The sequence below is a fragment of the Mus musculus genome, chromosome 8 (genome assembly GCF_000001635.26).
Source record: "Mus musculus strain C57BL/6J chromosome 8, GRCm38.p6 C57BL/6J".
In the NCBI taxonomy this organism is placed as follows: domain Eukaryota; kingdom Metazoa; phylum Chordata; class Mammalia; order Rodentia; family Muridae; genus Mus; species Mus musculus.
In genome coordinates this window covers 119922698-119945955 of record NC_000074.6, presented here as the reverse complement: position 1 = coordinate 119945955, position 23258 = coordinate 119922698, and the positions used below count along the sequence as shown (strand labels likewise).

At 48.1% G+C, this 23258-nt stretch overlaps 1 protein-coding gene across 5 annotated transcripts in view; it reads right to left on the bottom strand.

Moving 5' to 3' along the window:
* The window catches only part of Usp10 (ubiquitin specific peptidase 10), a 47201-nt gene that overhangs the window by 11605 nt on the left and 12338 nt on the right, over positions 1-23258 (bottom strand). For 2 of the 5 annotated variants that reach the window (NM_009462.2, XM_006530845.4), the window contains exons 2-4: positions 14039-14107; positions 9368-9425; positions 3818-4846 (exon numbers count right to left, since the gene is read on the bottom strand). In NM_009462.2, the coding sequence (NP_033488.1) occupies positions 3818-4846; positions 9368-9425; positions 14039-14107 (1156 nt within the window). The other 3 variants (NM_001310630.1, XM_006530846.4, XM_030243413.1) reach the window with 2 other exon arrangements.

Below are 23258 nucleotides of genomic sequence, written 5' to 3'. Positions count from 1 at the left end.
GTACAGCAATGATCACAGTAACCTCCAAACCTGTGTGTTCAAACAAAAACACACCCCAAAGCAACACCACAGGCTCTACAGCAGCCATCAACGGTGTGGCAAGCTTTTACAGAATTAGAAGCTAGGTCTTCCTACCATGGCTGACCTCTGTAAGAACAGCTAATGCATCCCGCGTGCACCCAAGCCTGCAACTAGCCCCGCTCCAGGCCAGCTCAGACAGGTAATGAAGGGCTCACTGTCCCGGACAGCACCACAGACTGTAAAAGAGTCTGGGGAGTATGCTTCACCTACAGATATACCAAGAGAACAGCTAGATGACTGGAGGCGCAGACATCAGAAAATAGGCAGTGGGGGAAAGGTGTCTGTCTATCCGGAGTAACATAAAGGACAGCAGGAAGTATGAACACTGAATGGCGACTTACACATAGGTATCAGCGTGCTGCAGTCCCAATACTCCCACGGTCACGCACAACCTTCAGGTTCAGGGTGCAGACTAATGGTATCAATATGAAGAAGCAAGCCAGAGATCTGGGTAAGAAGGTGGAAGCCAGTGTACACTGCTCAGTGGGATGCCTGGCCCAGGAGTTAGAGCCACATGGGCGGAGAAAATTCTGTTTTCCTAGTGAAGGCAAAGCCTTCTTGCGTCAGTTGAAGGTCGGAAGGGGTGGGGTACCATGATATTCACACCTGCTTTGGCACGGGCACTGACTGGGCCACATTTTTAAAAAATGAGAGACCTATGTGATGACGCTTGCCTGTAATCCCGGCACTTCGGAGGCAACGGTGGGCATCAGGAGTTCATGATCACTACACAGCAAGTTAGTTCCAGGGCTACAGAGAGACTGCAGGCTAAGGCGAGAATCTCCCCAAATTTGTGGGTACCTGACCTGGGTACAGTATGCAGTGAAGTGGCAGAAACAAAAGACACTGCTTTAAAGACAAGATAGGTGAAAGTAAGACCTTGCTCCCTAAAAGCTGACTCTGACACCACGAGATGCCTTTGGCAAGCATGCACACCCACTCACACATACGTGAAAACACACACACCGTAAGACTAGTGGTGTGGGTGTGCTGCATCAGTGTAAAAAAGAACCCAGCACCACATGTGACAGAGCTAATTCCTTTTCAAAAGGGAATTGGGTAAGCGGGTTGCGCTAAGCCCTAGAACAAACCTCTGTGGACCAGAGTGACCTCAACAGCCTGGGGGCTCCCACAGGTGACACAGGAGAATGCAATCCAATCTGAAGCCAGCTCTAATCAACTCCTTCCCAACTGGGAAACCACATGTTCAAGGCTCATTTCTGCATGGTCCTCTTCTAGAACCAGCAGGTTCCATTTTCCAAGATAGTGAGCCTGTCTCTTAGCGCCACCCAGTGGTCTGTTCAAAACCTGCACGCAAGCAGACCTGGGACACAGACAGTGCAGCAGACAGGACAGACAACTGCTGCAAGCAGTGCTCAAACTGCTGCCTTCTGGTAGAATTCTCAAGTGCAGGGTAACTCTTTACAGGCAGGTAGAGAAGAGAGACCTAGGTTTTTCTTTCCCTAAAAATTACTCCATTGTTCTTGGGGCTGGAGAAACGGCTCAGCACCTTAGCGTCTCTATGCTGATACTTCAGGAGAAGCTCCATGCCCTGCCCTTTGCCCCCAGACTGCTGCCTCTTGGCAAGCCCTGGGCAGTCAGCCCTGAGCACCTCGCTGCTCACTTACTCCCGAGAGTGGTGCAGACATTCTTCTCCCGTCAGCAGTATGCCAGTTCCATGGTTCTCAAGTTTCCTTCCACTGATTTCCTGATTCAGTTACTCCTACTAAAAATGGCCAATATAGGTGAGCAGTGGTGGGGCACACCTTCAGTCCCAGCACTCAGGGGGCAGAGGCAGGAGGATCTCTGAATTTGAGGCCAGCCTGGTCTACAGATTGAGTTCCAGGACAGCCAGGGCTACACACTCGCTATCTTGAGCTTACTACCCACAAAGGGCCAATATGCACTGAGTGACTGAAGTAAACAGCAGAGTGAGTGTCTCCCATCCTTCAGACCTGCCTGGTTAAAACTAGTGCTCCTTGTGCTGTTACGATTTTCCGGCTGGCACAGAAGCCAGAGATCATCCTCTAGCTTAGGTTGCTGCCAGCAAGCTCCTAGGATCTCCCTGTCTCTGAGCCCAGTGACAGCGTCACAGGCCAGAGCTTTCTTACAGGTATGACAGAGAATCAAACGCAGATGCTCAGGCTTGCATAACAAGGGCTCTCGTGTACTGAGCCATCTCCCAGTCCTGCACCCAGTGCATGGTAGAAGAAATATACCCATATCTATTAAATGGGGCGGGTGGGCGGGCGGGAGGCGGAGGGGTGGAGCAATGCATGTAGAATCCCAGCCCCTGGGAGACTGGCAGTAAAACTTTACAGTCTGTGAAAGGCATGCGATACAAAGTGAAACTGAAAAGAAAAATGGGCTGGAGAGGTGGCTCCGAGGTGAGTGCACTTGTTGCTCTTCTAGATGTGGGTCAATTCCTAGCACCCACATGGCGCACATGCAGGCAAAACACACATAAAATAAAATAAAATTTTAATTAAAAAAAAAAAGGAAAAAGGTACTGGTGGGGTACTGTAGAGAAGAAAACCACTTTACTTGAACAGTACCAGCTACTATTCCAGAAGAGCCGGGTTAAATCTCCAGCACCCACACAAGGGTTTACAACAGACTACAACTCTAGTTGGAGGGAATTTGATGATTTCTTCTGGCATCTTCTGGAACAAGTGTTGCCTGGACATACATGAAGGCAAAGACCCATATACATAAAAGTCAAAAATAATAAATAACGACCCCCACAGAGCACAGCGGCGAACCCTGTGATCCCAGCACCTCATCAGGAGGTGAGAGCAGGAAAAAAATCCACTTTGAATACAGCCTGGGCTAGAAGCGAGTACAAGACCAGCCTAGGCTACATGATAAGATGTTATATCAAAGACCAACATATGAAGCCTAAAACAATAAAAATAAAAATTTCATCAATTTTCTCATTTGAAGAGACCTTAGAACACTAAGAATATTCAGAACAGTATTATCACATACAGCCTAAAACGTTACCATCTTTGTTTTGGCTTCTTTTAAGACAGGGTCTTGCTACTGAAGCCAGGCTGACTTTAAACTGCAGCTCTTCCTGCCTCTGCCTCCGGAGCTCTGGAATTACAGGGCTGTGTTTCCAATGTGATTAAACTCCTCTACTTGTCACCCCAACCATCAAGAGGATACGCCTTAATGTCTGCAGGGACGCTGAGCACTCCAGGGGCCCGCTGCAGCTGTCTCAGGAGCTGGGACCTGAAGACCTGCTTCTGCACCACACATCCGGCGCCTGCCTGACTTCTGCCCTTACTCTGTGGCTATGATTCTCAATGAAATCCATCACTGAACCCAAAGTCACTAAAGGAAGGAAGATGGGGGGTGATGCATTATTTTTAGAGTACCTTCTTCTGTAGATATAGAAAGAGCGTACACCGTGAGTGTGAGCTGAGAAGGCTCACTAGACCTGATGGACACCCTAGCTACAGCACAGGGCATGTGTGCCGTACATGACAACAGTAATGGCACCGAGGAATGGACATGGAGTTTGTCACAACAGTCATAGCAGACATGGGTCTTCCCTGCTTACAGAAAGGCACGGCACCCTCTCCCTCCATCTTCCTCCTTACACACACCGTTTGACTACTGGATAACACTGACACATACAAGTCCTTTACTACTGTTTGCACACCGGTCGGCTACCACCACTGGGTACCAACAGCCGGCTCCCAGGCCCACTCAGCCTGTCCTTTAACTGTACCTGCAATCTTTATGGCTACAGGATCCTCTGACACTGGAACAAGCCCTTCTTTGACTTCCATCTGTTTTTCAGAGGCCAGGGGGGATGGGACAGGGGGGGAACACTTAGTTTCCACATACGCCATGGGTGAGGAGGCAGAGGGCTTAGAATCATGAAAGAGACTAGCCCAGGACTTTGCAGGCTGGCTAATGGGGATGGCGCCAGAGGCAGAGAGCGCACTTTCGGCAGGAGGTGACTGGCTCTCCGGCTTCGCAGGGTCCAGGTCTGCACCCTCGTCGGTGTGCAGTTCTGCCCCGTTGGCAGCAGTGTCCTCGCCCGGGGATTCAAGTATTTTCCCATTAGCAACTGCGAAGTTCTCAGTAGTATCGGTGCCAACGTAGGGCTGCGTCCCAGCTGTCCTTAGCAGGCTGTCTGCAGGGAGGCAGGGCTGCTCAAAGTCAGCTTCATGGCAGCCCTCACACAGCCCTGCAGTCCTGGCATCGCCTCCTAGTGTCCTGGGGAACGGACTGTCAGGGACAGGGCCACTGATGAAGTCCACAGGATTCTGAGGGCTGTCACAAGTCCTGGGCATGACTGGAGGAAGCACGTCCATGAACTCGGCGTCCTCCACAGCCTCGCCGCTCGTGCCCACTGAGGTGGCATGGCCGTTGACCAGGGTGGCTGGGGAAGCACTGTCCTCACCGCCATCTTTCAAATAACTGTAGTACCCAGGGGGCCGCTTCTTCTTCTTTTTCCGTTCCCTCTGACCAAGGCCGCCGGCACCACTGTCGTTCTCCAGGGTCTCAGCCTCTGCGTTAGAGTTGCTTTCCAGAGCCAAGGCCGAGGCGGGGTACTGGTCAATGGAGCTGTAGGTCTCATCTTTTTCAACGGCTTCAGGGATCTTTTTAGAAGTCGTACAACCAAGGATAAATTCGGGTGCCTGGGGGTTCAAGGTGCTTGAAATACTGTAGCTAGGAGTTGGCGGCAGCCCCTCACTAGGTTCGATGACTTCATCTACACCAAACTCGATCCTCTGGTGCTCCTGTCCTGCTGAGAAGAAATGACCAGTCAATGTCTATCCATCCAGAGTACAGGGTGCAAGGTGCACAGTACCCAAACCATTGGTCCTCTTTGAGAGGTGACACTTTGTATCATTTCCTAACAGGGTTATAACAGGTTTTAGCCTAATCTGTTAAAAATGACATGTAAAACAAGACCAACTTGGGTATATAAAAAATAGAAGTCTATCCTCATCCCTGGATATCTGGGTAACTAAGAGTTTAAAAAACAGAGGGTAGAAATTAAATTAAATTTGTAATTAAAAATTATTGGGGTGTGTTGTTTCAGTCCTGGAGTGGCTGAGGCAGAATTGGGAACTCAAGGTCACCCTCCACTCCAAGGTGGCTGCTGGCAGCCTCATTGTACATCCCACACACATGCATCTTGTGGCTTAGGTCAGAGGCAGACAGCACACTTGCCTGGAGTCACTCATGTCTTCAGAGGTACAGGGACAGGTGCTGGCTCACACCTGTAATCCTGACACACAAAGCTGAGGCATAAAAAGTCCAAGTCCTGGACGGCACAGTGAGACCTTGTCCCTCCTTGCAGACCTCATGGTGCTTCATGCCTAAGCAGAGGGAATGTGGGCTCTGATGGTACAACCTGAGACACGGGTACACTGCAGAACCAGGACCCCCTAGGCAGGCTGTGCACAATCCCACTCTCTCGGACTCCTCCACTGAACACTCGGACTGAGGTCTAGATGCCCCCCTGCCTCAATAGCAGCTAGCTAGTGACTACTCAATTCAGACGGGGGTGGGGGTGGGGGATGGCGGTGGTAAAGCCACTTTTGAAGCCTATAAAACCAAAGTTAGAACTAAACTTTGAGGGACTCTGAGGCAGGATCTACCGTGTAGCCAGCCTAGCCTGTTTTGGGGCCTAGGATCACAGGCATCAAACACTGTACCTGCCTAGGACTTTGAACTTGAAAATTCACACTGCGAGCTCTAGTATGTGCTCTTCCCAGTTAGCGTTAACCTGCTCCTCCCATACATGTCACGGTGGACACTGTATCTTAGTCTACATCTTTGCAAGTAGGTTACTAGAATCAACTGTATCCTTCAACAACATGGAAGACCACTGAAATGCCATGCATCTAAAATTAATGCCTTAAACTGTAGTACAAGGTGGCAACAGTTTTTTAAGTCCCTTATTTCAAGAACAGAATTATAACCCAAAAATTATGTCCTAAGGATGTTTAACCCTGGAGGGCTTGTGATGGGAAATGAAGGTCCAGCAGAAAGCCAATGACATGCTAACTGTGGGGTAGAGGTGCCTAAGCCAGTGAGTGACATGCTGACTGTGCGGTAGAGGTGCCTATAGCTGGGGAAGAAAGAAAGGCAATCCTACCCCAAACAGTGACTAGCAGTAACACAGCAGTTTTGCCTGTGCTTGCAGCAGGTCACTGACTGAGCAATTTTTTTTCCCTCACTTTAGAATGGATTACCAAAAACCAATGGCTTCTATTACACCTAGAGTCTAGATTCTATGATACTGCACATCCAAGCACATCCACGATGCCTGGAGCTGCCAGCCACAAACACTAATGTGCTTGTGCTTGGATGGCTCCCCGCTGAGACACAAATGCTGTTGTGAAATCATTTGGGTTTACTGTGCTGGGCTGTGAAGCTTACAGGACTGCTTACTCCAGTAGAAAGAAAAGGGCCTTTCACATCCATTCTAAATCTTACCAGAACAATACTCTAGGTGTGACTTGATATCACAGCACAGTACTTCAGGCCAGTTTCTCTTTTGTGTGTGTGTGCGCGCGCGCGTGTGTGTGTGTGTGTGTGTGTGTGTACACTCACAGCATAAAGCTCAGAATTAGACCCATCCTTCGGGTGAAAAGAGAGACCTACATATGTGACTCTGAATAGCTCAGCACCGCATAAGGAAGACAACACCCTGGGCTTGTGAAAGTATCTCTGCTGGGAAAGGAGGTCAGGGAAAACCAGGCAGCATAGGTTAGAGATGGCTCCGTGGTTAACAGCACTGGCTGCTCTTCCAGAGGACAGACCCAGGTTCAATTCCCTGCAACCACATGGGAGTTCACAACTGTATGGAACTCCAGGTCAAGAGATTCCATTGCCTCATTGGGCACCAGACAAACACACAGGATACAGATATATACATAAAAGGTAAAACTTACACACACATACATTAAAAAGAGAAGAAAAGGTGAGGGCATTTTAAAGCAATATTTCTCAAAGTGAGTTCCATCAAGCACGCATACCTCTATGGTGGCTGGAGACCTTCCCAAGCAGGGAAGGCTCAGTGAGTTCACATTTACGGGGGAGAGCAAGTGAGGTAACAGTGGGGAAAAAAAGGCAAGAAGGGCTTCGGGTGTGGCTCAGAGGGAGTCAAGGGCAAGAGAAGATTCAAAAGTTAGTGTGATGAAAATAACTGTCCCAGCAGGGTGCAGTGACACCCTTTAATCCCAGCATTATGCACAATTCCCACAGAAGCTATTCAGACAGCAGGAGGACTTCAACAGTTAACTGGATGGATAGCATGGACACACTGCTTCAAAGTTCAGCAGTTGCCCCCCCAAAAAAATGGTGGGAGGTAAGGCACGGCTGTGGTGCTGTGGTGCCGAGGTCGCCTGCTGTGACTGCCCACGCTGGGAGACAGACAAGAAGGAAGCTCTTCCTCATGCACACACATTCTAAATAGACACTAGGCCACGGCAGACATTCAGATATGGAGATATGGGGGTGGTCCCGACCATCCACGTCTGGACAGTCTAAAAGGGAGGCAGACTCATTAACTCGGTATGGAAGGCCCTAGGGCAGTGGTTCTCAACCTCCCGAGGCTGCGACCCTTCGATACAGTTTGTCATGCTGTGTTTATCCCCAAATATACAATTATTTTGGTGCTACTTCCTAACTGCAATTTTGTCACAGTTATAAATCATAATGTGAGCATCTGGTGTGCCCCTGTGAAGGAGCCGCTCAACCCCTAAAGGCCGTGACCCACAGGCTGACAACTACTGCTCTACGGAGAGAAAACAAAAAACACTACACAGATTTTAGAGACAAGGAACCCTTAAGTGGTTATACCAATTAACTGAGCAAGCAGGCAGTAGGACCCTAGACGTCTTACCACAGGGTAAAGAATGACCACCGCCAGTACACACAGCGATGCCCACACAGCGATGCCCCACGGGCCCACACCTGGAGCTAGACAGCAGCAGATCAAAGGACAGCTGGCTTCTGCAGCTCTGCTCACTTTGCTAACTATGCTAAGCTGTTACTGCCCTGGCCCTCAGGCTCTCCCGTCAGCACTAAACTGCAGACTGCCAACATACTTACTTTTGGAGATATTCCCGTAGTCTTTCCAAGTTCATGCATGAACCTGATTTATAATTAACACAGGTCTGACATGCTAGATAATCATGGAATCTAATCCCTGGTTCTATTAAAAAAAAAAAAAAAAAAAAAAGATTTTCTTTTTCTTGGAAGCAAGGAACCTAAAACAATCCTGACTAGAAATGATCACGTGGGCCTGCAGTGACTGCATAGCCAGGATATCTTAAACACACCTCAGTAACAAACACTGCTGCACCTTGATAAACATGACACTTATGCATAAATCGGCCAGGGCTCATGCTGGAGGCCTAAATGCCCAGGCATGGGTCATGAACACCAACTGCTATAACAACTCCCTGGACCCGGCAGAGTTGAGCACAGCCATGTGGGATGACACACCCACAACACCAGGGCCTGCTGAGGAGACTAGAGCACCTCTCTCCTGACCACAACTTACCATGCCCAGAGTGAGCGTGGCACAACCTTGAAAGCACACCTGCCAATCTGAGTGACTTGGCAGTTGTGGTGGTTTGAGTATGCTTGGCCCATGGGCCGAGGCACTGTGGGTAGGTGTGGCCTTGTTAGAGGAACTGGCACTGTGCGGGTGGGCTATGAGACCCTCCTCACTGCTTGCAAGACTTCTCCTGTTTGCCTTGAGAACAACATAGAGAATTCTCAGCTCCCAGTGCCATGCATGCCCGGATGCTGCCATGTTTCCCTCCATGATAACGGACTGAACCTCTGAACCTGTAAACCAGCCCCAAATAAATGTTTGCCTTCATACTGGCTGCTCTGGTCATGGTGTCTCTCCACAGCAATGGAAACTGTAAGACAGGAGTTAAGTGAGCTGCAGGTCAGAGCAGAAGCTTCAAGCTCTAATGAAATGCGCCTCCGGCTGAACGGACACTGCAGCTCTGGGCACAAGCCTGAGCCTGCTAACCTACAAAGGATGGGAGTCAACAGGGACAGATCAGGGAGACAGCTCAGCAAGAGACTTGCTGCATAAGCCCGATGACCTCTGTCCAATCACCAAACCCAGGCAAAAGCAGAAGAGGACATATTCCAGAGAGCTGACCTCTGACCTCCACACAAAAGCACACTCCAAAATAAATGAATAAATAAAAATTTGTGTTGAGAAAAGATGACCCAATGTTGGACATGTTTGCAGGTTTCCTGCCCACCCAGTCCATGCAACCCGGCTTACCATCTGGCAGTTCATCTTCAGCCTGTATGCTACACAGAGTCCCACTGTATGGAGGGAGCTGCGAGAGAAGTCAGAAACAAATCTTAACAGATTATCAAAGCCCGACAGAAGCCACTGCACCAGCTCAACCCTTCCTCTAAGCTCTGCAGAAGCAACTGGCCATGACATCACGTTCCCAGGAAGACACAGATTCGCCCCAATCTGAACCAAACAGTGTAGGAATGCTTTCAATCGTTTACCACTGCTAAATACACTGCAACGGAGACTGGGATACTGCCTGAGTGTCAGGCAGGCAGGATGATCCCAACCCCAACACTCCATCTGTTAACAGTGGGAACTGAAGAGTCAGCACCACTGGCAGAAGTGAGCCAGAGTCCCCAAGAAAGGGCTGGGCCCTTAACTGTCATTTTACAGTGCGCCATGCAGATGAGTTAATGGTTTAACGTCACCTTCCTTGTATGAAGAAAGGAAGAAAACAACATAGGTCTGGCTACTTTGTGAAAACCTGGCAAATTTTATGAACCTCTCAAATACTTCTTCCTGCTAATTCTATTATTTATTTAGGATTTGGGGGTGTCTGAGAAGTGAGTCAGCTGACAGAACCGAGCCCCAAACACCACCCTGCTGCAGCATCTGTGAAGTAGTCCAGGAGGCTCTAGCTGGTGCCCAGGGCAATCACTGTCTGCTGTGCCCGTGGCCTCCTAGGCTCGTGTCTCCAGATGAACTCTGGCTAGCCAATGCAACAGTTCTAACGAGGCAAGGTTACTTCCTTCCCCAAAAATAAAGTGCTGGGTTCTCTCCCCAGGAGGTGATGACAAACAGCAAGAAAAAACCAACCATGGCTGGAAAGGAGCCCAACCACTCAGGACCTGGCAGCCTAGGACTTAGCACCTTGACACAGGCAAACTCTTCCACATGCCATCGCTGACAGCACACAGAAGCAGTGTGGTACAGCAACATCACCACGGCTGCTCACCAAATCCCGTCTCTAGGTCACAAAAGGGCAAGACACCCTTACAGAGAATGTCTGCTCTGTGGATGGTACTAGGGGACAGACGGAAGTGTGCATAATCTGGACGCCTAAAAAAGTGTCAATCAATCCATTCACACAAGCGTCACCCTAACACTGGGAAAGAAATCTTCTGAATCTAGAAGGGACCGCCTAGGAGGACCAGCGATGGTGCCCAGGCCTGCTGGGAAGGTAAACCACCCCAGGAATGCACACAGCTTCCCTGCCAAAGCTTCACATCAGTGTGGTTAGAAGTAGAAACTTCCCTTGTAATGTGCAGAGGTGGGGTCTCTGGGAAGTAGAAAAGGTGAGTAGGCAGAGCCTCCACTCGTGAACAAGAGGACCGAGACAGAGAGGATAATCCCCTGGGACTATTCGGTCGGAGGTCTGATCAACACAAGCTACCAACATTCCCACCATCAGACTTTGTAAGGCAGACAGCTAAGCAGCTCTTCTCAAAACCATCAGCCGACCTCCAGCAAGACTTGTTAATGGCACCAGCAACGAGCACAGTGAGGTGCTGTGATGGGCAGAGACAGTGAACAGTGCTGAGCAAGGGCTCCCAACACTCCTGCTCCCGGGACCTCAGGAGGGGGCTTCTGAGACAGCAGAATAGGACGTCAGGCTAACGGTTTCCATCACTGGGGCAATATGACAATTTCATTTAAACTTCTTTAAAATTTTCATTCATCAGCCACGTGTGGTGGCACATGCCTTTAATCCCAGCACTCGGGAGGTAGAGGCAGGCGAATTTCTGAGTTCAAGGCCAGCCTGGTCTACAAAGTGAGTTCCAGGACAGCCAGGGCTACACAGAGAAACCCTGTCTCGAAATAAATAAATAAATAAATAAATAAATAAATAAATAAATAAATAAGGATCCTGGGGACTGAAGCCAAGTCATGAGGCTTGGCAGGAAGGACCTTTACCCACTGGGCCACCTCTCCAGCCTTACTATCATTGTATATTGAGTCTATTTAGGGCATTTTTCTTTAGGGTCTGGTGAGATGGCTCAGCAGATAAAAAGGTTACTGAACAAGTCCAGCAACCTGAGTTTAATTCCTGCAAGTGACTCCACAAAGCAGTTCTATTTGGTCTCCCATCGAACCAGGCCCCATACACACGAGGCCCACCTGCAGCTGCTTCCTGAGAGCTGGGATAAGTGTGTGCCTGCACCACCACCTCCAGCACACACTATTACCTACTTTGGCTGCCAGATTGCTACCATCCCAGGGACCCGCCCAGTAGGAGAAAAATCAACAAGCTGTCCTCTATTCCCACACATACTCAGACACGTACACACACACAAATGAATGTAAAAATACTTAACAGGGCCAGGCAATGCTGGCCTTTAATCCCAGCACCTGGGAGGCAGAGGCAGGCGGATTTCTGAGTTCAAGGCCAGCCTGGTCTACAGAGTGAGTTCCAGGACAGCCAGGGCTACAGAGAAACCCTGTCTCAAAAAACCAAAACCAAAACAAAAAAACCAAAACCAGCTTAACAGGGCAGGTGGGGTTGGGAGGGAGAAATGACTGGAATTGGGCTGAGGTGGAAATCTAGTGCAGTGGGAACCCCATGGAACCTGGCGAAGACTCCATGATGGGGAACATGGATCGTGAACCGGCCATCTTATATAACCAGACAAGGCCAGGAGTGGAGTGATCGGGACACCAACCCAGCCATAAAACCTTTGACCTACAGTTTGTCCTGCCTGCAGACTCTGGGGCCAGTGCTTAACAGAATTGTCATTAAAAAGACCAAGAGACTTTGCCCCACAACTGATGGGAGCAGATGCAGAGCCCCACAGCCAAACACTGAGCAGAGCTTGGGAGTCCTTCAGGGGCAGGAGGAAAGCCTGGAGGAGCCAAAGGGGCTGGGGATACACTAGGAGAACAAGGCCCACAGAATCAACTGACTGGGCCTCACGGGGCCTCACAGAGGTCACGAGTCTCTCAGGGTCTGACTCTGTATATATGCTATGGAGAGTAGCTTGGTCTTCTTGTAGGAATCCTGACAATGGGGAATGAGGGGCTGACCCTGACTCTTGCCTTCTCTTCTTCCTGGGTTGCCTTGATGTGATGCTATGTGTCTGATCTTAATGTAGCTTTGTTATGCCGCGTAAGCCTGATGTTCCTAGGCCTGTTCTTTTGGAGGGTAGGCAGGGGGGGCAGGAGATAGGTCAAGGCGGACACTGCAATTGGGATGTGGATAAGAGAGAAGAATGTGAAACTGTGACAGGTATGTGATGCACGCCTGCAGCCTCAGTACTCGGGAAGTGGAGTCAGGAGGATTGTTGAGTGTGAGGCCAGCTTGCACCGTAGAGTACAACTGTGGAATGGCTGCCTTGGCAAAAACATGATTACTTTTGCTCTCTGGTGTGTAGCATCCTTCACCCAATAAACTACAGCTTCACTGAGAATTTCCCTTGTGCCAACAGATACAGCAAGCACCATGAGCAGAACTATCCAAGTGGATCACTTTCTCCAGTTAGTTATACAGCTGCTCAGAATACAAAAGGACTGGACCGACCCAGCGTCTCTACCTGGAACCCCAGCAGTCAAGAGGCAGAGGCAGGAATTCACTATGAATTCAGTTTGAGATACATAGTTAGGTTTCAGGGGCAGCCTGCACCGGGTAATGTTTCCAGCTGCCTCCTCTACTCAGTCAGAAGGCCTCATCTTACAGGGGTACCATGGTCAGTTCACCTCAGCCTGTAACTCCTCTAACTCTAGCTCCAGGGGATCTGACAGCTATGGCTTCTGGGGACACTGCACACACACACACACAATTAAATTCCAGGGTAAAGCTGGTTGTAGTGGTGCACTTTAATCCCACTACTTGGGAGGCAGAGACGGTGAGTCTCTATGAGTTCAAGGCCAACCTGATCTACTTAAGTTCTGAGTCACAGCCCTGAGTCCTTGCCATAAATGAATGAATGAATGAATGGATGGATAAATGGTGGGAAAGGGATCTATGGGAATGTGAAACACCACCAGGGACTCCCTCAGGAACCCACTTCGCCAACCAGGAAGCCCCTAGAAATAAGCACACAAATATAGTGTTGCCAATTAACCACAATGTGTGTGATGGACCATGCTGAGCCGTTAAAGTCAGAAAACGGGCTGGAGAGGCGGCTCAATACCGCCTGCTCTTACAGAGGGCCCGGAGTTCAGTTACCAGCATCCACAACACGGCTCGCGAGCATCCGTAATCCCAGCTCCAGGGTATCTCCTGTAACCTCCATGGACACCAGGCATGCAAGACACATATATATCGAGCAAAACACATAATCACTAAAGAAATGAACAAATAATAACAAAAACAAAGCAGCAATGTCTTAGCACGGAGAACTCAGCATCCTTTTCAGGCGAGCTGCAAAGGGATGTCTGGAGGCACACACAGCACTCAACCCTTCCTGTGGACAGAGCGCTACCCACCCAGCAGTGCAGCCTCAGGGAAGGCAGGCGTGAAGAAGAAAGCAACAGGGGCTTGGCCTGTATGTGAGGGTATACTTACTTCTTTGCTGAGACTTACAAGAGCCAGCGAGCGGGCCCAGCACACTCCTAGGATAATCTCTACTCGTTTTGAGTTAGAACTCTCAACTAAAGTGAAAGTGAACCGTCAATCACCTCGACAAATATGTACGTGACAACAATTTTTCTTACCTCAACAGAAGAGCGGGGAGTCACAAAAAACTGATTGAATTCATCAGGGCTGAAATCGCCAAAGATATACTGAAACAATAAAATAAGAACACTTGATTACCTACAACATACACATGACTTATTTTGTAAAAGCCACATATTTTATGTGTTTGTCTTAGGAAGCATCTATACTAGAATTTTCCAAATCCTTTTCAAGTAAGGAGTGAGGGACTACAAGCTAAGGTTCCTAGGGCAGGCAGTATTTCCCCATGACAAGCAAGAAAATGTCATCTAGCCTTTTCTGTAAATTGTCAAAGAACAAATTTGAAAAAGCTTATTTTGAAGCAAATCAAGTTTAGTCCCAGCTCCTGCCTTTGGGGAATCTTCCTGGTTCCCCCTTTTCGCCTCCACTTAGCTTTCTGCTGAGTCATGTTATTACCTACCTCCATTTTATTTTTCCCTGCCAAAGGATAGGACAATTCACTGGGCAATGTCAGTGACCCTGACTAACAATCTCAAGAGAGATGTGTATTTATTATAGACATAAAGTAGAACGACGGGACTCCAGCTTCATATTGCTGTGAGTGACCTTAACTCACAGGATCTAGTACAGAACGGGTGACTCTGCTACATGGCCGCCAGCTCCTAAGAGCTTCAAGAAGTCTGCCACTAACAAGTTATCACTATGGAATTTCCACAGCATGCATACATGCATTCATTCAGCCAGCCAGCCAGGCAGCCAAGTACATATTTATAAGACTCAGGCCTGGGTCCTGAAAACAAGCAAAGCTGTCTCTCCAGCTCTACTGCAGCTTAAAAAATCTAGAAGTAGCCGGAAGGTGGTGGCCCACACCTTTAATCCCAGCACTCGGGAGACAGAGGCAGGCGGATTTCTGAGTTCGAAGCCAGCCTGGTCTACAGAGTGAGTTCCAGGACAGCCAAGTCTACAGAGAAACCCTGTCTCAAAAATAAAATAAAATAAAATAAAATAAAATAAATAAAATAAAAAATTCAGAAGTAACTTCCAGGGAAGTTTACAAACCACATCCTATAACCAAGTAAGTAGAAAATACTCTTTTATTATGCAAAAGCGCTGTTGGCGGGAAGAGTAACAAGGAGACCACCCTGAGGCTACTGAGCTGTGTCTACTAAAACCATGGCAAACCCTGAAGACAAAGCTGTCCTCTCCCGTTGTGCACACATGTCCTGGGCCACAAGCTGACAGTGGACAGAAGACAAAGCTGTCCTCTCCCGTAGTGCACACATGTCCTGGGCCACAAGCTGACAGTGGGCCGCCGTCACGTCACGGTGGAAACACTGAGATCCCACACAGTCCAGAGTTTTCTCATGAAATGCTTTCTAACTCAGCCTCTTACCAACTGCAACATTAGCCAATTGCTCACAGTATGAGAAAGCTTATATTAACATCACTCACAGAACAGTGTGTGAGAAGGAAACAGAAGACCCACAGTATGAATGGTGAACACCAGACTAAACTCAAATCACTTATTAAAAACTTCAACTGGTGTGTTTAGTGGCAGAATCGATGTATATAGCAACCAGGAGGTTTTAAAAACTAAGAAACTAAATGCTGACGTCTTACTTCCACAGAATTCCATCCCATAAATATGTTACTCAACGTATAGTTAACATCCTCAAGGAGCAGGGGTGTGGTTAGTTGTAAAGCACACGCGGGCCTGACATCTATGGGAAGTTTCTAAATCCCATTAAGAGAACTATGGTGACAGACAGGGATGGATACAGTGAAGCCAATGAAACTCAGAGACACCAGAGAGACCACACCTCCCTCTCAAGGGAAGCAACACTCAGAAAGCCTTTTGGGTCCTCTTAGGGATAAGAACTAACTAACTAACTAACTAACTAACTACTAACAATGTAGGAAAGATATCTATGGATGAGAATTAAATCAGTGTGACTTGTTAAAGTTATGGGTGTCTCTGACCTGCCTGATGTGGGTGCTGGGAGCTAAACCCACCAGAGCAGCAAGGGTTCTAACCACTGAACCATCTCTCCAGCTCAGAAATGTTCACTTACATTTCACTTGGAAACACACTTTCTAATTTGTTCACATACAATCCATTTTTTTTTAAAAGAAATGGTTAATTCAGAAAGGGCTAAATCTTGGAAATGTGCAGTCTGACTGCAGAACCCAGGCTCCCTCCTGGAGGGAGAATCAGGTGACAATCTCTCCTGGACTTTTCACTTGGTTCCTTATTTGGTGTCACTTGAAAAAGTCTGCCAGAGTGCTTTTCTTGCAAATAATTCATACCAGGACATGGTGGCCTTTGCCTTTAATCCAGGCACTGAAGAGGAAGATGGGTATCAGATTATCTAAGTTCAAGGCCACCTAAGAGGGCCTGTTAAAGACAGACAAACTGCTGATCAAAGAGCCCACCCCCGCACACACATGATGCGAAATAAAAATGCACATATTTGTTCAAAAGCTCTGGACTCATGACCTAGCCGGGTCTGACAGAGCTCTGGTAGTGTTGTTAGTAGGGTGTACTATTTTAGAATTTTTCTTTTTAAATCATGTTTTATTCAAGAAACTGACTAGGAGCTGGAAACATGGCTCAATGACTAAGAGAAGATACTCCTGAAGTTCAATTCCCTATGTCTGTGTGATGTCACACAACTGTCTGACTGTCTCTATCACATTACATTCTTCAGGCCGCCATGGGCACCAGGCATGCACCTGTTACACAGACATACATGCAGGCAAGACAGAAACTAAGTATAGGATGGCAGTATAGCGCTTGGGAAGCAGAGGCAGGTGGATCTCTTGAGTTTGAGGTCAGCCTGGTCCACAGAGTGACTTCCTGTACAGCCAGGGATGTGTAGAGACCACATCTCAAAATTCAAAATACAAAAGGGAAACTGTGTGGGTATAAAGAACAGAATTCACAGGTCATGCGTAAATCCACTGCTGCACAGGCACCACTGTGTGTGTGGTGAAGACCTCAGTTATATCCTGCTGAGAATCCATCAAAGGACACAGTAGGGCCTGTTAACTGGAGCTATGCCACACCAAACATCATCTGGTGACTGACAAGGAGACAGCAGGGCTGCTTGCAACTCCATCCTGACTCCTCCCTTCCCACTGGTTCCTGTGCATCAGTGAATCCCATCAAGACGCACACAGCACATCCCCCTGCCATGAGATCTATTTTCATGAGGTATTTCAGTGAGCCATTACACCAACATATACAACGTCTTGCTTCGGTTTTGTAGCTGAAGCCAGCAGGCGAGGTTCTAACATCGGTGCACTGGATACGCTAGTTCCAGGCAATCCAATGCCTTCTTATGGCCTCCAAGGGTACACATGTTGGCAAAAACACTGTGTGTGTGTGTGTGTGTGTGTGTGTGTGTGTGTGTGTGTGTAAATAAAATAAATATGAAAAAAACACTTAGAACTTCCCGGGATGATTCATGGACCATGTTAAGCGCAGATATCACATGCCATCCCTTTTAAAGGCTTTACAGCCATGCACACCATTGAGAGATCACTCTAGAGATGGCTCAGCAGTTGAGAGCACTGGTTGCTTTTCCAGACGACTGGAGGTCAACTGCCAGCAACCCCAAGGTGGCTCACAAGCATCCGTAACTCCAGTCCCAGGGGGTTCTACTTCTGATTCCTGAAGAGCACGTGGTCCATAGACACTTGTGCAGGCAAAATACCCACATAATAAGTTAACTAAATTAAAAATACTGGGTCGTTCTGAAAAGGCCTTACCATTATCACAGAGTGCTTCCTATCGGACACATTTTAACAGTTTACATTTCTAGGAAGGTAAAAAGGGAAATTACAATATGCTGATAAACTGCAAAAGGCAGAGAAAGCTCCTGGGAGTGGAAGACAGGATTTACAAATTTAAGAAAAGACAGGGAAGAAAGACCAAGACAAGACATTCTGCTCAAAAATCTTCTCTTCCCAGGGAAGGCGGAGAGGTGACCCAGGCTCACTGCAGAGTGCAGACCAGTATCACAGGACACTTGAAGACTGCCATCTGTGTGACACTAGGGGGCACTGGAGAACAGCATTCCTCAGTCTCTAAGCTTCCAAAGGGGCTACTGAAACTCAACGGAGGGTGTGTTGGCTGACCTAAATTAACGCTCTTTACCTTTTGAAAAGGTCCCTGGTAATATGAGGTGGCTCTGAAACAAGTAATCAGCTAACCCTTTGCTCTTTTCAGTAGTTCTCAGTATCAAGGGAGATGACCAAACCGGACAGTTACCCACTGCAGTGCACAGCTAGGCAAGCAGCCTCTCTACCTGGGAGGTCAGGGCCATCATGTGAGGCAACAGAGGCTGTGAGGGAGCAAAGCCTCTCTGCAGAGGACGAGCTCACCCGCCAAAGCTCCAGATTTCTCACCAACTACAAGAGCTCCTGGGCCTGACTAGGAGTAGGAAGCCATGGGTAGGACTGGGGAGGTGGGGGTGGGAAGATGGGGGTGCCTGGCATTGATGAGGCTCTATGCTGTGCCCCAAGCATGGCAAACACAAAACAACACAAGCAAAACACAAGCATAAACAAGAAAAGAGAGAAACATGGACATGCACACATCACACCAATACCTACCTGCTCAACACTCTAAACCTTAATCGAAAAAAGGCCAGCACTGAAAAGGGGAAGTAAGCCAGGCACTGTGGCACACCTTTAATCCCAGCACTTGAGAGACAGAGGCAGGCAGCAGGTCTCTGAGTCAGAGGTCAGTCTGGTCTACAGAGTGAGTTCCAGGGCAGCCAGGGCTACACAGAGAAACCCTGTCTCAAAACAAACAAATATTGGGATGGGACCTAGAAAGATGGTTCAATGGTTAAGAACACTGATTCTTCCAAAGGACCCAGTTCAATTCCCAGCACCCATATGACAGCTCACATCATCTATATTAACTCCAAAGCTGGGGCTTCTGACACCCTCACACAGACATACATGCAGTCAAAGCAACAATGAACATAAAATAAAAATGATTTACAAATTGTATTTAAAAAGTCTACTAGAAGCTGGGTGTGGTGGCACACGCCTTTAATCTTAGCAGAGGCAGGAAGATTTCTGAGTTAGAGGCCAGCCTCGTCTACAAAGTGAGTTCCAGAACAGCCAGGGCTATCCAGAGAAACCCTGTCTCAAAAAAAAAAAGGTCTGCTAGACAGTGGTGGTGCACATGCACACTCAGGAGGCAGAAGGTGGCTCTGAGTTTGAGGCCATTGTAGTCTACAGAGGGAGCTCTAGGACAGCCCAAGGCTAGACAGGAAAAAAGTCTCAAAAAGAAAAAAGGGGAAGATGCTAAAGCCTACACTAACCAAGAAACCACTTACAATTGGTAGCTGCTGGGGAAGAGGCAGTCACTTTCCCCAGAGTGTCTGTCACTGGGTCCACCAACTACTCAACCCCGTGCCTAGGCAGACTTGGTCAGCACAGAACAAGTTCTGTGACTGGTTTGCTTGTTTGTGGTTTTTGTCTTAGTTTTTTTGTTGGGGGGTTGAGGGGGAGAGAACATGATGTTGGATAGGCAGGGAGGTGGAGAGAATCTGGGAAGAGAAAAACATCAAAATAGAGTGTATGAGGAAAAAAACAAAAACAAACCATAAAAAAGTCAGAGAGTAAGGTAAGGCCAACTGCCTGCAGCTCCGCTCACATGGGACGCACAAGCTTCCCAGGGTGCGGGGAGGGGGACAGTGTCACCACTGTCCCACACAGGGCGGTAGTAATAAGCCTCAGACTGAGTTGTACCCAAAGGAAATGCATTGGGTTGCTACACATTTCAAGGTCGATGCTAACTGGCTTCAGTAACAGCCACACTAGACAAATCACACTCTGGAGAGAGTGGTGTGATAGCTTGGGGGACACCTGAAGGTGACACTGCAAGCCGGGAGTTTCACTGATGTCACAATTCCCCCAAGTGAACTGGTGAGACTGAGGATAACGTGAGCAGATACTGAAGACTCAGGACATCAACCCTCAATGGCTGTCACAAGGCAAGCTAACTGCAGGCTGGTGAATGTTACAAAGGGCAGGAGCTACTTCTCTGAGCTGAGGGTCCGGGCACAAGGGAACAGTCATTAGCATTACAAGTCACTCACAGAGTGGCACAGAGTGGCACCCAGCTTTGGAAAGTGCGGGTTTTGGTTTGGTGTCTATTTTGTTTGCATATTTTATTCCAAGTACTAAAATCTTGTCAGGCTTTCAACAGGCTGGCTGCATATTCTTGGTATTTTCATTGAAAATTTGAGCTAAATTGTTGCTACAGACGCAATCTCAAAATTAGAAACCATGATTCATGTAACAAAACCCCACTGTTAGCAGCTTCCCAGTCCTGTCTACAGAGCAGCAATGGATGCTCACAGAGCTCTCATCACACTAGAACTGCTAACAAACACAAGTGGACAAATGGAGAAGTAAGTCCCACGTACTCTCTGCTGTACACCTTGAGGCTGGCCTGAAGAGAAGCGGGAAAAGAACCATGTAAATAAATAAATAAATAAATAAATAAATAAATAAATAAATGTGGGCAGGTGCAGTCCCGGGCAGGTACCAGCAGATAATAGTGCCTCCAACAGTGGGAACCTCTGGGCAAGGAAATTATTCTGTATTTGGAGTTATGGTGGGCACACGTACTGTACAGGACTATAGCTCAACACACTGCTGTCTGCCAGTTCATTGGGATGGCCGGCTCTCCTTGAAATCCTTACACCAGCCCTAGGCCAAGACCTCACCAACTAACTACTGATGAGTGCCCATCACCCCCACAGTGTTAATTCTGCACAGGCAGGCACCCGCAGGTGCCCCCAGGTCTACAGGACTCCCCACTGAATGGAATTGCTGGATCAAAACCAACAAAAGTCCCAATAGCTGAAGGTCGGCTGCCCGGAAGGAAGTCACAGCAACAAGCCTTCAGGCCATGACTGACCTGGCTTGCTGGCTTCCCCAAAGGTTGGTTTTACACCCCAAGGATCTAGAGCAGCTGATGAAGAAGCACACAGCTCTTCCCACTTTAAGGAGGAGGTCAATATCGAACCTCTCCAGTGGGGAGGAGTGGGAAAGGCTCAGCAGGCAAGCGTGCTTACTGCCAAGCCAGACAATCTGAGCGCAACCCTAACTTTTACTTTAGCACTGGCTCTCCAAGTTGTCCTTTGACCACCCAGGTACAAATAAGTAAATGTTAAAAAAAGAAAAAAGGAAAGAAAAAGTTTTTTACAGTATACAGAGTAACCCTGTCTCAAAAACAAAACAACATAAAATAAAGTTTTTAGGGGCTTCAGAAATGGCTTAGTAGTTAAGATCACTGGCTATCCTATCTTACAGGCTCAATTCCTAGCACCCACACGTGTCTCACAACACAGCCACCGATAACTCCATCCCAGGGGGTTGGATGCCCTCTTCTGACCTTAGAGAGTACCATGGGGTGTGTGTGTGTGTGTGTGTGTGTGTGTGTGTGTGTGTGTGTGTGTGTTATCTTGTTTTGGGAAGTCTCCAGAGGGAGTCCGGTGAAGCTGAGGGTCTGAACCTTCAGAAGAGACGCAATTGGCCGTCAGTGCTGCTTCTGCACAGAAGCGGGAAGCGGGGAGCCCCTCTTAGGCTTGCTTGCAGCACACAGGCCAGGCCTGTAACAACTCCCATCAGTGCCTGGGGTGGAGTCCAGCCCTCATCCCAGCTTTGAGACACTGAGCTGACTGATTCTGACTTGCTTGGGTTCAATCTCTGACTGGGGTTAACCCCAGGGTCTGAGAGAAACCTGCGCTACTCCACTGTCAGCCCTGACCGAGAGAGAGGAGCGAGAAAAACTAAGCGGAAACAGGAAGGTAAGAACTACTCCTCTGTGTAGTTATCTGGACCATTTATTCATGAATAGATGGACCAACGGAGAGAATCTCTGAGCCCTCTTGATCATTAGCAACGGTAGATGGCTTTTTAAAAGCCAGGTATACTGGCTCATGTCCTTTACCCCAGCCTTTACCTAAGGGTAAAGCCAATGGTCTGCCAAGTTTCAGGCCAGCTTGAGCTATCTGAGTTTGAGGCCAGCCTGGACCAATGTTGTGAGAGCCTGTCATTAATTAATCAATCACAAACAATGCCAGGTGTGGTGTCTTACATCTTTAATCCTCTTTGAGCTAACCCAGACTAGCTACATAGAAAGTTACAGGATAATCAGAACTATGTGGGGGCCTTGTCTATGACAACAGCAGCAATGGGGCTGAAGAGCTGGCTTGGCAATCGGATGCAGCATGCTCTCCTGGCCTTCACAAGCACAAGGCATGCATTCAGTGCACACGCACATAGACAGGCTATGGTTGTTTGAAAGAGAATGGCCCCCCATAGACTCATATATTTGACTCCTTGGTTCCAGTGGGTAGAACTGTTTGAGGAGAATTCGGAGATGTGGCCTTAGGAAGAGTCCTAAGGCTTCAGGGACAGTTGCTGTGGCTTCAGCCAGGCCAGCAGGGGAACTGGCACGCTCACTAATGCACTTGTGCTTGCTGGCTCTACAGGGGTGCTGTCTTTCCCTCAGCCCTCAGGACTACACTTGTCAGGAACTACAGGAGAATATGATACAGTAACTTCAACACGACATGCTGCCGCTCATCACCTGGTCTGAAGAAACATTTTTGGTTTTGAGAAATATTATTTCATTGCAATTCTTATCAAAAGAGCATCTTAAAAATAGAACTAGAGAATGAGTTCCAGGATAGCCAGGGCTACACAGAGAAACCGTCTCGAACCCCCCCCCCCAAAAAAAATCAGGTTGCCCCAGCAAGTCTGCCGGGAGTGGTGGCGCATGCCTTTAATCCCAGCACTTGGGAGGCAGAGGCTGGTGGATTTCTGAGTTTGAGGCCAGCTTGGTCTACAGCATGAGTTCCAGGACAGCCAGGGTTACACAGAAAAACCCTGTCTCGAAAAACAAAAAAAAAAAAAAAAAAACAAAAAAAAAAAAGAAAAGAAAGAAAGAGAGAGAGAGAGAGAGAGAGAGAGAGAGAGAGAGAGAAAAGGAAAGGAAAGGAAAGGAAAGGAAAGGAAAGGAAAGGAAAGGAAAGGAAAGGAAAGGAAAGAAAAGAAAAGAAAAGAACAAACTAGGAGTAAGTAGTAGTGCACATCTTTAATCCCAGCAGAAGCTCGCTGTGCCTCGTTCATACACACAGTTCTGGTACAGCCAAGACTACATAGAGACCCTCTCTCAAAAAAGAAAAAGGAGGGAAGGGGGAGGGGAGGGAAGGAACTGAATTA